At 38.9% G+C, this 14,757-nt stretch overlaps 1 protein-coding gene across 6 annotated transcripts in view; it reads left to right on the plus strand.

Annotated features, from left to right (window-relative positions):
• The window catches only part of Ank2 (ankyrin 2), a 605,825-nt gene that overhangs the window by 484,655 nt on the left and 106,413 nt on the right, over positions 1-14,757 (plus strand). For all 6 annotated transcript variants that reach the window (XM_029474795.2, XM_085835544.1, XM_085835545.1 and 3 more), the window contains 4 exons: positions 1,617-1,715; positions 7,758-7,955; positions 10,516-10,614; positions 10,772-10,870. In XM_029474795.2, the coding sequence (XP_029330655.1) occupies positions 1,617-1,715; positions 7,758-7,955; positions 10,516-10,614; positions 10,772-10,870 (495 nt within the window). The remainder of the gene's footprint in view (positions 1-1,616; positions 1,716-7,757; positions 7,956-10,515; positions 10,615-10,771; positions 10,871-14,757) is intronic.

Genomic DNA, 14,757 nt, shown 5'->3' on the forward strand with positions numbered 1-14,757 from the left:
AATCTGACATTGGCCATGACAGGGAAGTAAGCTAGGGCAGGAATCTGACCTTCGGGCATGATAAGGAAGTAAATTACCCTTATCAAGACTCCAACTTTAAGCTGTAACAGGGAAGTGGGTTAAGGCAGGAATCTTAATCTTCGGGTGGAACAAAAGAAGTAGGCTTCAGGCAAGATTTTGTGATTGGACTGGGAAGTGCACTCAAGTATTTGGGTCATTATGATAAGCCCCTTTAAACCACTGTCAGCAGTAATCGAGGAACCTTGCTTACTGCCTTGTTAGTTCCTTATAGTACTGCTTGCCCTAAATATTTGCATGTAATTAAAATGGTATAAAAAACAGATTGGGAAAATTCAATTGGCCTTCAGTCTCAGAATTGACTGGGGTCATGCTACACAAGAGAGAGAGAGAGAGAGAGAGAGAGAGAGAGAGAGAGAGAGAGAGAGAGAGAGAGAGAGAGAGAGAGAGAGAGAGAGAAATGCAGAATGTGGCCACCCCTAGGAAATGTTGTTCTTATAAGGAAGACAGAGATTGGCAAGATGTCTTTGGGAACAGACTCTGACTGACCATCAGAGTTTTAGAGAAGTCAAAGCTGAAATCTTCTTGACTATTCTTTTTCAATGTACTTGTTTGGTAGCCCTCTTGGATGTTTCTGTCCGTGGGCAATCTTGATTGCTTTCCTGAACTGTCACTTCAGCAGGCTGGTTTAATCATGCTGGGTTCCTGTCTCTTTCACCATTTCCTGGTAGTCTCTAAAGTGATTTTGCCTGATAGTTTTCATTTTCCACCCACTCTTCCTTTAGCCCCTGCTACCCTAGATCCCTCCAGGTCAGATAAAAAATGCAGAGGGCATCCAGAGGGTTATCAAGAGCCAGAAGTTACCCCTGAAAGTATTTAGCTAGGAAGGTATATAAACAAAACATAGTCCAGTTTGAGATAGATTAGTTGACCGTTTTAATTTCATTTGTTAATAATAGATTTCATCTCTGAAAGAGTTTTGTAACTTTTTTGTTAAAAGTTTCAAATCTTAAAAGATTATGAAAAAAAATATCAGGGCACCCCAAAACACTTTTGGAAAATTTAACATAGTAGTTACAGTTTAATGGAGAATATTGATGGACAAATTAGAGCAAGAAGAATTTTTAAATCAAAGTGACACACAGAAAACCCAAATTAAATGGTATAAGAGTGCAATCTCCAGCTATGGTTCCATGTGAGTAGCATATTAGAATCCCATAAATGCTGTGCTCCGTGCCTTTCATCTCCCGGGTATGCAGACCCTTGACCAGAAGTCAGCCTGTTCCAATGCAACCAACCTGTGTTAGAACATAGTGGGAGGGGTACTGTTTTCACTAATTCTGTATGTCATGATCTTTTACTGTCTCTTCTTTTACTTTTCTCTGTCTCTGTGTCTGTCTGTCTCTCTCGCTATGTCTGTGTGACTCTCTGTCTCTGTTAGATAAGTAACCATTTTTTTGTTGTCTTTATCAGGTCATTAGGATCAAATTTCAGAGCCTCTCTCTTCTCAGTAGTAATAGAGCAATCTTGTTTTTCATTTGTTCATTTGCTTTTGAAGAAGTGTGAACTAAGGCTTAATTTCTTCCCTGTCTCGTCAGGACGGGCTGACACCACTCCACTGTGCTGCGCGGAGTGGGCATGATCAAGTGGTGGAGCTGCTGTTGGAACGGAAGGCTCCCTTGCTGGCGAGGACCAAGGTGAGTCACTATGAGTGGGATGGCATTCAAGGACATGGAAGGCACTTTCTGTAGTCTCTCTCCTTAAAACTGAAGCACCAGTCAATTTTTTTTTTTTTTTACTTATTCAAAGTAGTAGGGATAAGAGATACATACCAAACTTGCCAAATTATTAAAATGAGCAAGTACAAGCATCAGGACGTGCCAAATGCATGCCATTGTTTTCCTCCTGGTTTGTAACCTACTGTTACTGTAGATGAAAATTCAATAAACCATATACATAAAATAAGAATATTAAATATGATAATATGAGACTCTTACATTGCATGAGTTAAGATATTTTTATGATGTTCTAAGATAACTATATAGTACATATGGAATTATCTGGCAAGGTAATACCCTTAATGTCAGAGGACAAAGCTTTGAGCTTCTTTAGCCCTTTTCTCTTGGATAACACTAATTAGAAAAACGTTTACTACTAGAGTTAGTTGGCAACATTAGGGATTAATAAATATAATAGGAAGAGCATACTATTTGTAAATTATATTTTATTGTTACATGTTTTCTCCAATATCTATCAGAAAATACCATGAAGCATAAATTGACACTAACCACCCAGAATAATTTAATGGGAAATGAAATAAGTTTTAGTTTTTTAAATACAATAAAAACTTGACAATGTAAACCTATTACATTTTCTCCTGGTTTCTGCCTTTCTCCACCCCTTAATAATTCTAATATCCACTGATGCTAGCAACAAGGCAATGCGAAGAAAGCAAGACAGTGGCTATACATGAATCATCTCCGCTACACACACACACACACACACACACACACACACGATATATGCATGCAATATTCACAGTAGTCCAATGATAATGGAAATAATTTAGATAACCAATGTAGTCAACCAACTCTACTATTAAGTAATTATTCTAATTAGTATTACCCAAAAGTAAAGGATTAAACAAGCTCTAAGCTTTAATATTCTAGTGTTAATGATATCTTGACAGATAATTCTGTACATGTATATTATACATTTATATGTATATATGTTTATTACACATCATATGTTATTTTATATAGAAATATTAAATAAGATAGATAGATAGATAGATAGATAGATAGATAGATAGATAGATAGATAGATAGATAGATAGATATTAGGTTTTTTGAGACAGGGTTTCTGTGTATAGTCCAGGAACTCATTCTGTAGACCAGGCTGGCCTCGAACTCAGTCTGCCTCTGCCTCCCAAGTGCTAGAATTAAAGGCATGTGCCACCACACACCGCTCAATTTATATTTTAAGTAACAATTTCATTGCTATAATTTGAAGCAAGCCAGAGCATACACTTAACATAGAGAGAATGCAGTCATTCTCTGGAAGATGTGTTGTACCAGTTATTTAAACAACCAACCAACCAACCACAAAACTGACTACATGCAATACATAAAGTGAAATACAATACATAAAGTGAAATACAATACATAAAGTGAAATAAGTTATGTGCATTGTTTTTATTATCATTCTATAATGTGAATGTTGCAAAATGTATTTTAAAATATGCAACATTTTAGACTTATTTATGCAGAGATAATTGTCAAAAGTTTGTTGAAGAAATGAACTGCTATTTAAATCAAAACAAAATCTCAGTTCAGCATGTTACACCCAAATTTTTAAAATACATTAAAAAACTGAGGTATGCATGATTTTCCAAGGAGTTTCCAAATAATCCTATCTACAGTTTACCTATAATTGACACATAATCAGCAGCAATATGAATTACCTTAATGTTATTTTTAAAATGACCTTCCTGTTTAATCAGGAATCATACAAGTTTAAGAGTCCAGCATAGCATATTGTTGACCCCATGGCTATATCCCTTTATCTATCCATCATGGATAGAGACCCTCCACTCCCACATCCATCCATCAAGGATGGAGAAGATGCAATGTGCTAGGCACTGTTCTGGCTACCAAGGAACCAGCAAGATGAGTGCTAGTCAGAAAGAATCTTTAAGGTGCTTAGAATCTTCAGGGCAGGAGAGACAGGAGAAGATCAGAAAGAAGCAGAGTTCTATGAGGTTTAAAGGGCTCTGGGGAAGATGAACGGATTAGGTTGGAGTAGTACTAAGCTGCTAGTGTGTGTGTGTGTGTGTGTGTGTGTGTGTGTGTGTAACAGTGTCTTCCTTCTCTCTATCAAGGCTCTTAGTTTTGAGTCACCCCACCTTCCTCCTTGAAGCAACTCCCACTTGTTAGAAAGTTTCAGCTCTCAGCAAAATGAGTTTTCTCCCTCATCCACAAAGAATTCTCCATGCCCTGACTAATGCCTCTGTAATCCCCATGCCTAACCTCACATTCTCCAACCCCCCTTTTTATGACTCTCTTTAAACCCCCAATCCCAGTCAGATTCAATTTCTACCCCTACCCTAGCAATTCTGTAATGATACACCTTGCTCCCTGCTACCTAAGCCACTTTTTCTTTAAATCGCTTAGACATCTGTTTTCCCCTTCATACAACGCTGAGAAAAACTGAAGCAAGCAGGAGGCGATCCACAAACTCCTACTTTCATGGCTCTCTTGGTTCCGTGAATCACAGAAGCCCATGGAGCCCGTGTTCTATCTATTTCCACATCACCCGGCCCAGCCTCCCACGCCTCCCTTTCCTAAATGCTTCCCTTATTCACCTTCTAGGACCTGATACTTCTTTGGATTCCCTCTGCATCATTAGCATCTGCTTCCTTGTCTCTGTGACTACATCCTCTTTTTCTCTCTTTTGTTAGCAATTCCGGAGGCCACTCCCTGTCCTTGCTCTGTCTCTCTCCACTCACTTGCTCTGACGTTTCCTGAGGCTCATTTTAAGCTGCGCCTTTGTGCCACTGGTACACACGTGCATTTTCCTAGAATTCTATCTTCATGGCAGCTCCCCATGACTGCTTGGATATTTACCAGGCAGCTCCAATTAAATGAAAAAGCAAGCTCATGATAGTTTGCCCACCTCTCTGAATCTTGTATCTTCATTCATGGGTGTCTCATTCTTTCAGTTCCTCATACAGAATACCCTCATATCAGGCTGGGTTCTTTTTTCTCTCACTCTGCATTCTGTCACCTCTTAGTTCCATATGTATCTTTAAACCCAAAGCCTCATAGCCACCACACATCCCCCTTGAATCACTGCGGGAGGCTCCCCAATGCCTTCTGTTCCTTCTGCAACCCAGCTGTTCTGAACACATTGCACACATCCAACACAATCCTGTTACCTCAGCCCTTCTAACAATCTCTGTTCTCTCTTATGAAGTCTCTTACTCCTCTGAACACCTCTCCTTATTCACTACCTTAAGACATACTCATCTCCTTACTGTCTGTTGAGGTCTGTCATGTGTGTCTCCAACCCAGAGGGCTTATCTTTGTTTATCTTCTGTCTGATACACTCTTTTTGCCAAAATCATCATGTATAGTAGTTTGGGATGGCATTTGTTGTCTCTTAGACATGGTATAACACACCTCCATGTCATTCTGGCATGCCTGGTCTCCATTGAGAAGTCAGGTGTTATTCTGATGAGTCTGTCTCTATGTGACTTGGTCTTTTTCTCACAAAGCTTTTAGTAGTCTTTCTTTGTTCTGAACATTTGGTGCCTTGGCTATTATATATAACAGGGAGTTTCTTTTCTTGTCCTGTCTGTTTGGTGTTCTGTATGCTTGTTGTACCTTGGTAGGCATATCTTTCCTTAGACTGGAGAATTTTTTTCTATGGTCTTATTAAAAATATTTTCTGTTCCTTTGACCTGGATTTCTTCTTATTTGTCTATGTCTATTATTTATAGATTTGGTTTTTTTCATAGTGTTCCAGATTTCCTGGATTTTTTTTTTTTTGATTTAACATCTTCTTAGACTGAGCTATTCATTTCTTCTTCTTTGTCTTCAAGATCTGAAATTCTCTCTCCCATGTCTTATAATCCCTGGCGGGGCTTACCTCTAAAGTTTTTGTTTGATATTCTAAGTTTTCTTATTTCCACTTTTATTCCAACTTGAGTTTTCTTTAGTGATTATATTTCTACTTTTATGTCTTGAGATGCTTTCAGTATTTCATTTAAATGTTTGTGTTTTCATGGTCTTTATTAAGGCATTCATTCATATTCTAAGGTCTCTGGATATATTCATAATTGTTATTTTGAAGTCCTTGTCTTGTGTTTCACCCAAATTACATCTCTTGGGGGCGGGGCTATTGCTATATAGGGATTCTGGCTTCTGGAGGATGTATATTGTCTTGGCAGTACATGTTTGGTTTTGCATTGGGACCTAGGCATCTGGTGTAATGTTTGAAGGATTTCACAGTGTGGGTATATGGTCTTGTGTTTGTTGCTGGATGTTCTGTTCAGTGGTTTCTGTTGTAAATTCTGGATCCTTGGCAAATGTGATGTCTGTGGGGTCCCTGGTAAAGACTGTTTGTGTGGGTCTCTGAGTGACACAAAGGAGTGGGGATGGGGTAGAAGGAAAGGCTGAGAGGGGCTGCAGGAAAATGTTAGGTGATGTGGGTCTGCACCAAGAAACAGCATCTCCTGGGGTGATAGGTAGGGTAGGAGGAGGTTGTTTTGCAGGCAGGCTGATGCAGTATTAACAGTAGTGCTGAAGAGACCTGAAATGGAGGACAGGAAGAAGATGGAGGACGTAGTGATCAGTTTGACATATAACCTTCAAGTGGATTAAACAGCATCAGCAAATGATGGGACTTTCTGATGAGCACACTACACATTGTCCAAACCTTGTCACTTGCCACGTTTGTTTTATCTGAGCTTTGACATTATTTTCCCCTCCAATATGAACTACCTGCTCTTCTTTTCAAATTCTGTTTAATGGATTTCTAAGTATCAAAACAATGATTCCTAAAGCAATTCATTTCAGAAACAAACACTATTTCCCTTGAAATCATCCACCCGCAGACAGCCACAATTAAAATTTTCATACATTGGTTGTGGCTGTGTCTCACTCTTGAAGTCGCCTTTCTTGTTGATAAAATTGGCCTGTTGGCCTCTCCTGTCATATTACATATACATGGTTCCCACTTCTTTGTGCTGATAGTTATTGACTGATCATGGTTGTCAAAATAGTTATTTGATCAACAAATTATATTTGATTGTACCTGTGTGGTTATTAAGCACAAACAATAGTATAGTCTCTTGAATGAAAATGTCCTTCAAATTTTTCCTAATTATGTAATGATTCCTTGATGTTTATTTACCTAGCTTTTTAGAATGAGGGTGGCAAATGGCTCAGCAGAGTAAAAAGCATTTGCCAAGCAAGCTCCCCAGAACCCACGTAAAGGTGGAAGGGAAGAACCAGCTCCACAAAGTAATGAGTTGCTTTTACTTAGACTGATCAGGAAGCATGGCTTACTCCGGTCTCTTAAAGGTTTACTCTTGCTTGCCTTTATAACCCAGGCCAAAGCTGGTTGAGACTATTAATTATCACAAATCTAGACTATCTTCAGATTTGACAGCCAGGAGGTCCTTGACATAAGGTTTGCCTTAGCTTCATGCCCGTCTAGCATGTACCGGTCTTTTCCTTCCTACTTTAAAGTAAGTCTCGGACTATTATTGGATCTCAGAATTTTCCCTAAGCCTAAAGCTAAGATAGGGTAAACTTTTTCCTACTGCTTTGACACATGCACACTTTTCTCTCCTTCACCAACCTTCTCCTCTGTTTATATGTAAAGAAATGCAGGCAGAAAGACAATTGAATGTACACTGCTATATATAGTATTAGATATAAATGATCTATGCATGAACACTCTATCTAATACTGTTCTTATAATTTATAAAATCCAGCTGAATATTATGAAAACATGCAATATCTTTTGCTGAAGAATATGATCATAAAATTAAACACATGCTTCCCTTCCCACCTTTATCTAGGATAATCTGTTTTTACATTCAGATATTCAGAGAGAGTGATTTCTCCTGCCTCTAGCTGTGTTACAGATCAAGGCTGACCTTGTCAGGTCTCCAAACATGAGAGTCATAAAAACGAATCACCGACTTGGTTGTTCTTTGTTTAAATGTGCAGAATGGGCTGTCCCCACTTCACATGGCTGCACAGGGGGACCACGTGGAATGTGTGAAGCACCTGCTCCAATACAAGGCGCCTGTCGATGACGTCACCCTGGACTACCTGACGGCTCTTCATGTTGCTGCACACTGTGGGCACTACCGTGTAACCAAACTCCTGCTGGACAAGAGAGCCAACCCGAACGCAAGAGCCCTGGTAAACCTGGCCCAATCCACGTTCACCCAATGTAGCAAAACCACAGTGCTTGGCCAATGGCACCTACACCAATGAAAGAGTATGGATTCACGGTTAATAACTGCCATGCTTTTCCCTCCTTTAAACCACTAGCCAAATTGATGCCTCATAGCTTCCCAAGTGGTAGTGAGCATGGGCAGATGTAGGAGAACACCAGATTATTATTTCTCAAACCAGTGAGTTGTAAAACAGTATGAAACTCTGGGATCATGAGTGTTTTAAAGAAAGTAGATGCTAAAAAAATAAGAAATAGCTGGGTGTGGTAGAACATGCCTTTAATCCAGTACTCAGGAGGCAGAGGCAGGTGGATCTCTGAGTTCAAGGCTAACCTGTGCTACAGAATAAATGCAAGGACTGCCAAAGGTAGACAGGAAAAAAAAAAAACCTGTCAAGGGGGGAAACAAAAACAAACAAACTAAAAAACAAACATCCCAAGACAACCAAGTTAGTTCTAGGTATTTCTGAATATTAGGTAGAGTTAGGATACAGGTATAAAAAGTTTTGATATTTATTAATCTTTTAAAGAAAAAAGATTGTAAGACAGTGAATGTATTTGACTCTCTGAGGCAGTCCATGATATGAGTTGGTAGAGAGTTCACCAGGACATTTTCTGTGTGGACTGACTACCCAGCTGTGCTCTGGGAGGTGCACTGCTTCACAAAGCACTTTAAAGCCTTCCAGGAAGCTGCTGGAAAGAAACAGTAGGAGGCCGTACCCAAAGCAGCTTTGTGTTGCCTTCAGCCTCCTATGGAATAAATCTTTCTTGCTTCACTTATAGCCTAACTAACTATTACATTAGGCAGGCACTAATTTACGCCAGTTGTTTTCTAATCTCACTCTAAGAGCTTTCTTGTATGTTTACATGGCTTATGTCAATTAAAATTCTCCTCAAACAGTTTTGAGAGTCTCTTGTTAAAATGATTAAATATTGGTCTAAGGTAGCAGGTGAAGATGAAGGACATTTGCCTTACGAGTACAAAACCCTAGGTCTGCTCTCAAGCAGCACGTAGACCATGATGACACACGTCTATAGTCTTACCATTCAGGAAGTAGACGCAGGAGATCAAAAGTTCAGAATCATTTTTGGCTACATAGGAAATTCGAGGCCAGGCTGGGATAAATCAAATCACCCAGATTCAAAAGTCGGTCCAACATTTGATCTATAAACAAACTATTAAATCTATTAAATTATCAATTGAGCATATTGATTTATTTGAAAAACTTCAGTGAAATTTTTGCTTATTACTGATTACTTAGAGAGTGATTGTACTCCAGGGTCATGTTCAAATATGTGAAGACATTGATTTTTCTCATAAGTAGAAAATACTTTTTATGTGATGAAAACTTTTTCTTTATTCATCACTAATATTTATTTACTATGTGATAAATACTTTATAAGTGATGAAGAGGCTTACAGATTATCCCAGGTGACTAGTTGTACATGTTTTAATCCCACAAGTACCCGTGGCTACTTATCTCTGGCTTATGACGTAATTTATAAACAGGAGAAGTGACTCAATAATTATGTTGATTACTCCACTGCAAACAATACAAAGTCACCAGCGTGAGTGAGACCATATGTTTTCCTGAGAACTGTTAACATATAAAAATATCAACTGATCCTCTGTCCCCACTGGGACATTTAAAACTGTTAATTAGCAAGATAGTTATCATCTTGTAAAAGATCATTATTCAATTAAAAAGATAACAGATAGAATACATAACAGCTTAGCATGGGGCTAGGCAAATTTTTATGTGATTTCTCCAATTCTGAAATAACCTAGTTTTACAAAGCTGCAGGTGCCTTGCAGAAGCCCGACTTAACCTTAGCTCTCAGAAGTGTTGTCTGGTGGCCATCCCAGAAATTCACCATTTCTTTCTTGAGAATATTCAGGAATGCAATGCAATCACTTTCCCTTGAAATAAAACCTATCTGGGAACGTAATCGTTTCTTTATAAAATCAAATGTGTCTGATCGGTATGCATGTTATAATCTAAATTTTAACTTCTCATATAAATATTGTCAGCCTAATGATGTCTGCTAATTTGAAACTCTCCCTAAGAAGATAATGGCAAAGCTGAAACACTTTTTTATGAAGCCGTCATATTGCTAGCTTAGATGAACAATTCCTATACTCTGAGGAACTGGCTCTTCATCATCAAAATTACTTCTGCTCAGTCCAATCTTTTCTACTTCCCCTGACCAGTCAAGGCAGACCACAATACCTTAGGCTGTCTAAAACATAATTACTCTCTGTTTTTCCTTCTCTGAAAACTAAATTCACACACTTTTCTCTACTTTTGTTTCCTCCTTATACACTCAGAATAACAGAAACAAATTTCAATACTCATACAAACACACCGCCCCTTCTCTTCCCAAATCCCACCATCTGTATAGGGTTTGAAGAGATGGTGACATTATGTGACATTATGTAACATTATCGCCTGCGATGTGCCAGCATGGAGTTGCGTGAGAATTGTTTCTGCATGTTTTCAACTAACTCGATTGTCTTTTGCACAGAATGGTTTTACTCCACTGCACATTGCCTGCAAGAAAAACCGCATCAAAGTCATGGAACTGCTGGTGAAATATGGGGCTTCAATCCAAGCTATAACAGAGGTAGAAAAGTGTTTCAGCTTCTCACCAAACATTTCCTCTCTTATGCCTTCCTCTTCCTCTCACCCATCTTCTGTCCTCTTCACTCGTTTTATTTATCTGAAGAAGCCCCAAAGCCCACGGTGCAGAGGAGTAAAGCTACTGTCGCTTTGTTTCGCAGTCTGGCCTCACACCAATACATGTGGCTGCCTTCATGGGCCACTTGAACATTGTCCTCCTTCTGCTGCAGAACGGAGCCTCTCCAGATGTCACTAACATTGTGAGTATGGCTTGGGTCAGAATAACCACAGGGGGAGAGAGCGAGAGGATCAGAGTGGGTGTGTGTGTGTGTGGGCTTGTGTGTGTCATCAGAGCTCAGAGGTCGCCTCTGAGACATTTTGTAAAATAACATTTGGAGCTTTCCTGAATGCAGAGGCCACATGTTCAGGAAGCAAAATGGAAGCCGACGAATGACACAGCTTAGGCTTGCTGGTGAGGATGGATTAAATATTCCTCTAATGCATTCAGTTAAACAAGATATAGTTTCTAAAGCTCCTCTGAGGCTCAGTGTGGTCATGAACATCCTGCAATTCTGAGCTGCTTTGAAGCTGAGGCAGGTGGTTTGTGAGTCTGAGACAGCCTTGACAGCATTCCTCAAAAATAGGCATGTGTGCGTGCACACACACACACACACATACACACACCCTTGAATGTGAATGAATGATGGGTTGCAAAACAGTTGTTAAAGTTCTCCCTGGTTTGCCTGAATACATTGTATCCTAGGTCATTTTCACAAAATAAAGCTCCATATTCAACCTTAGCAAAGACGAGCCGGAGAGAGAGCAGCAATGAAGATGAAGGATTTCAAATCATCCCCTACTCTCCTTGCATTTGCAGTCTCCTACTGAGTTTTCTCGTTGCCCTCATTCCTATGTGCAGTGTAGATTCCTCAGCCCTGAAAGAGTTATCAACAATATTCTTATATGAATGCTGCTCTCAGCAAGTTTCTTTCTGCCAATAAGTACTGGATGTTCCAGAATTCTCTCTGGTCTAATTTAGGATTTTTCACTTGATAGATGTATTTCCCTCACTGTCTTGAAACTCCCCTTAAAATCTCTCTGTTCATTGTCATATGGCAAATCTTCTGGACCTAATTTTCCCCAGGGAAGGAGAGTACCCACTGTATGTGTTCATTCAGATAATAGGCAATCCCATGACCGATCCCAGAGAGGGTTGAATTTTTTAAAAGCATATACAACAGAACTAATTCTCCCTACATGAATGTCAGAGGCCATTATTAAAGTGATGGTACTTGTAGCTGTTGACTGCAGGGTGTGCTAACTTGGGGATAGCTTTCCCCACTTAAGTTATGAACAGAATGTCCAGGTTCTCTTTTACCTCTGCTTTCTCCCAAGTTCTTATTTCTCTGTATTTTATATAGTTTTTTGAAGGCTCTGGTGTTCAGACAGAGTCCATTGAAGAACCCAGTTTATATATATATATATATATATATATATATATATATATATATATATCCTTTGTATTACTCAACAGTGAGAGCATAAAACTATTAAAGAATTTCAGCTCTATATTTATGTTTCCTTAGTCATAGCATATTGACCCCTCTGTAATGTTACATGGCACTTCTCAACCACCAAATATAGGAGTCATTTCCTATTGTGACAACTTAAATTGAACATTTTTTTTTTTGAATGCTTAAAGACCTCACAGGGCTGGAGATATGGCTCAGTCATTAACATGCTCACCTTGTAAGTTCAAAGACCCGGGTTCCATCCCTGTCACTCGGATATTAAAAGTCCCATGTGCTTCTGCAATCCCAGGGCTGGCCTTAGAGGCTGATAAGAGGGCCTCCCATCCCACAGCTCATGACCAGCTAGTCTAGACAAACGGGTGAGCTCTAGGCTCAGTGAGAGATCCTGTCTCAAAAAAATAAGGTGGAAAGCAATTGAAGAAGTCACTGGAAATCTGAATCCCTGCTTACACACACACACACACATCAGAAAGAGAGAGAGTCATCTTTTCTGCTTTTTATTATTTCATTCAATATCAAATTCTCTCGTTTTAAATATTACAATATTAAATATTGTCATTTCCTATAATTTTTAATTTTGTATTTCATTTTTCAGAAATTGAACCTTTCTTTCAGGAAAAGTACTACTATGTGCTCACCTACTTTTGCCATTTTGTTTTTATTCTTTTTATTCCTGTTTCCCCATGTTTCTTAGTTGTATTCCAATATCTACAGAGTCCCAGAAGCAATGGTGATGCTATGTTAAAATATATCATCATATTACCACAATAACATCTGGAATTGTATTAAATAGGGAACTTGGATAAAATTTCTTTCTTTCTTTTTTGGGTTTTCAAGACAGGATCTCTCTATGTAGACCTGGCTATCCTGGAACTCATTCTGTAGATCAGACTAGCCTTAAACTCAGAGATCCTTCTTCCTCTGTCTTCTGAGTGCTGGCATTTCAGGCATGCTCCACCACACTGGGTGAAATTTCTTTTAGAAGAGATTTTTGAAAATTCTTTAAAAAAAAAAAATCCACAAACAGCTATTTAAGTGGCCAATCCAAATAGTTCCTTGATTGCTTAACTGTTGTAACATCTCCTCAGGGCATGGAGAGAATTAGACTGCACATACGTTTCTACTATTCCCATATTTTAGGCTTTGAAAGAATCTTAGATTTGGCAGTGGCTTATTAACTTTTAGTTCTTAGATGACAGTCACCCCAAGTTTCTTCATTGGTTTGGTCTGTTTATCCTTACATAGTTTACCTTCGCCCCTTCAAACAAACACCCGAGAAACTTCCCTGTTGACCCTTTCAACAGGATCCCTGGTTGATTTTTGTGTGTTCATTTTACTTCTTAAAGGCTAGATCCTTCCATTAGGAGATAGCATAAAGCTACTGGTTAAGATATAAGACTCTCTATCCCATTTTAATTCCAGATAACACTGAATCCCTTCAGGTATAAGTAGATGCCATGCAGCTGTTGAAACATGATAAAATAATTACTTGATTTTCTGGAATTAAAATTAAAATGGACACTTGACCTTTTCAGTTGCCCAATCTGGCAACCCTAGCTGTAGAAGAATACACCTTTCTCTAGCTGTGTGGTGCCTGTGAGTTTGTGTGTTCTCAAGATATTGGGACATGGCTACTGGATCCAGAACTCTGCTGCAAGTTGGTGACAAAGCTGTGTGGAGGTGGACTTCCTGCTTGCTGTGACAGTGTCAGTCATGTCCTGACCCCAGTGCACCTACCCTTGGCACCTCTGTGTGTGGCTGATGTTGTGTTGCATTCTGAATGCAGTTTTGTCTCTTGTGCTTTAATGCTTTTCAACTAGATGCAGCCAAAGTGGGAGTCGATGTAGCTGTCTGCTGAGCCAGTTTAAAGCTGTGAAAGAGAGGCATGACTCTTGGTATTCGCTTTGGACATGAACATATGCATTCTCCTGCCAGTTTTGTTTTGTCTGAAAATTCACACCAAGCAGAAGATGCACCAATAACTCAGACACTTGCAGATACATTTTTCTCCCTGACAACTTCCATTCCCAGAAAACGTATATGTAAACTTTAACTGGTGACTTGTATTATATAATACACCCTGAAGTATTCATTGGTGACCACAAGAGCAGAACCGCAAGCATTCAAGAGCTCTTGAGAGCGCAATGCAGGGCATTAAGAATTTCTTTCTTCTTGTAACCAGTTAGCGTATTTATGGCTAAGTTCCCACTTTATATTATATTTAATTTTTTTAACTAATCTCTAAAGTTAAGTAGTTTAAAATGAGGAGATCAGGCTATGCCCAACAACCAGGAAATGAAACGTTCTGAGTAAGGCAGTATTTGTTGACTTTCTTTCCTTACAGTAAGCACAGTTTACAGTAAATGCCCGTTATCCCAAAAGCAGTGAATAAGGCTTCAACAAGACAGTCCTCATAAAGTAGGGTCACCAGGTGTGCTCTTGGAATATGGTCAGCATTTTATATGAAGCATATATATATACATATATATATACTTTATATAAATATATATATCATCACCTTCAAATGTGCAGAAGCCAGAAGTAACTTAAAATAGGCATAAAATAAAGGTTTTTTAAATATTTAAATACTACTATTTGAAATATTTTTATATTTT

Source organism: Mus caroli, unplaced genomic scaffold (genome assembly GCF_978045245.1).
Source record: "Mus caroli unplaced genomic scaffold, Mus_caroli_1 scaffold_3, whole genome shotgun sequence".
Lineage (NCBI taxonomy): Eukaryota > Metazoa > Chordata > Mammalia > Rodentia > Muridae > Mus > Mus caroli.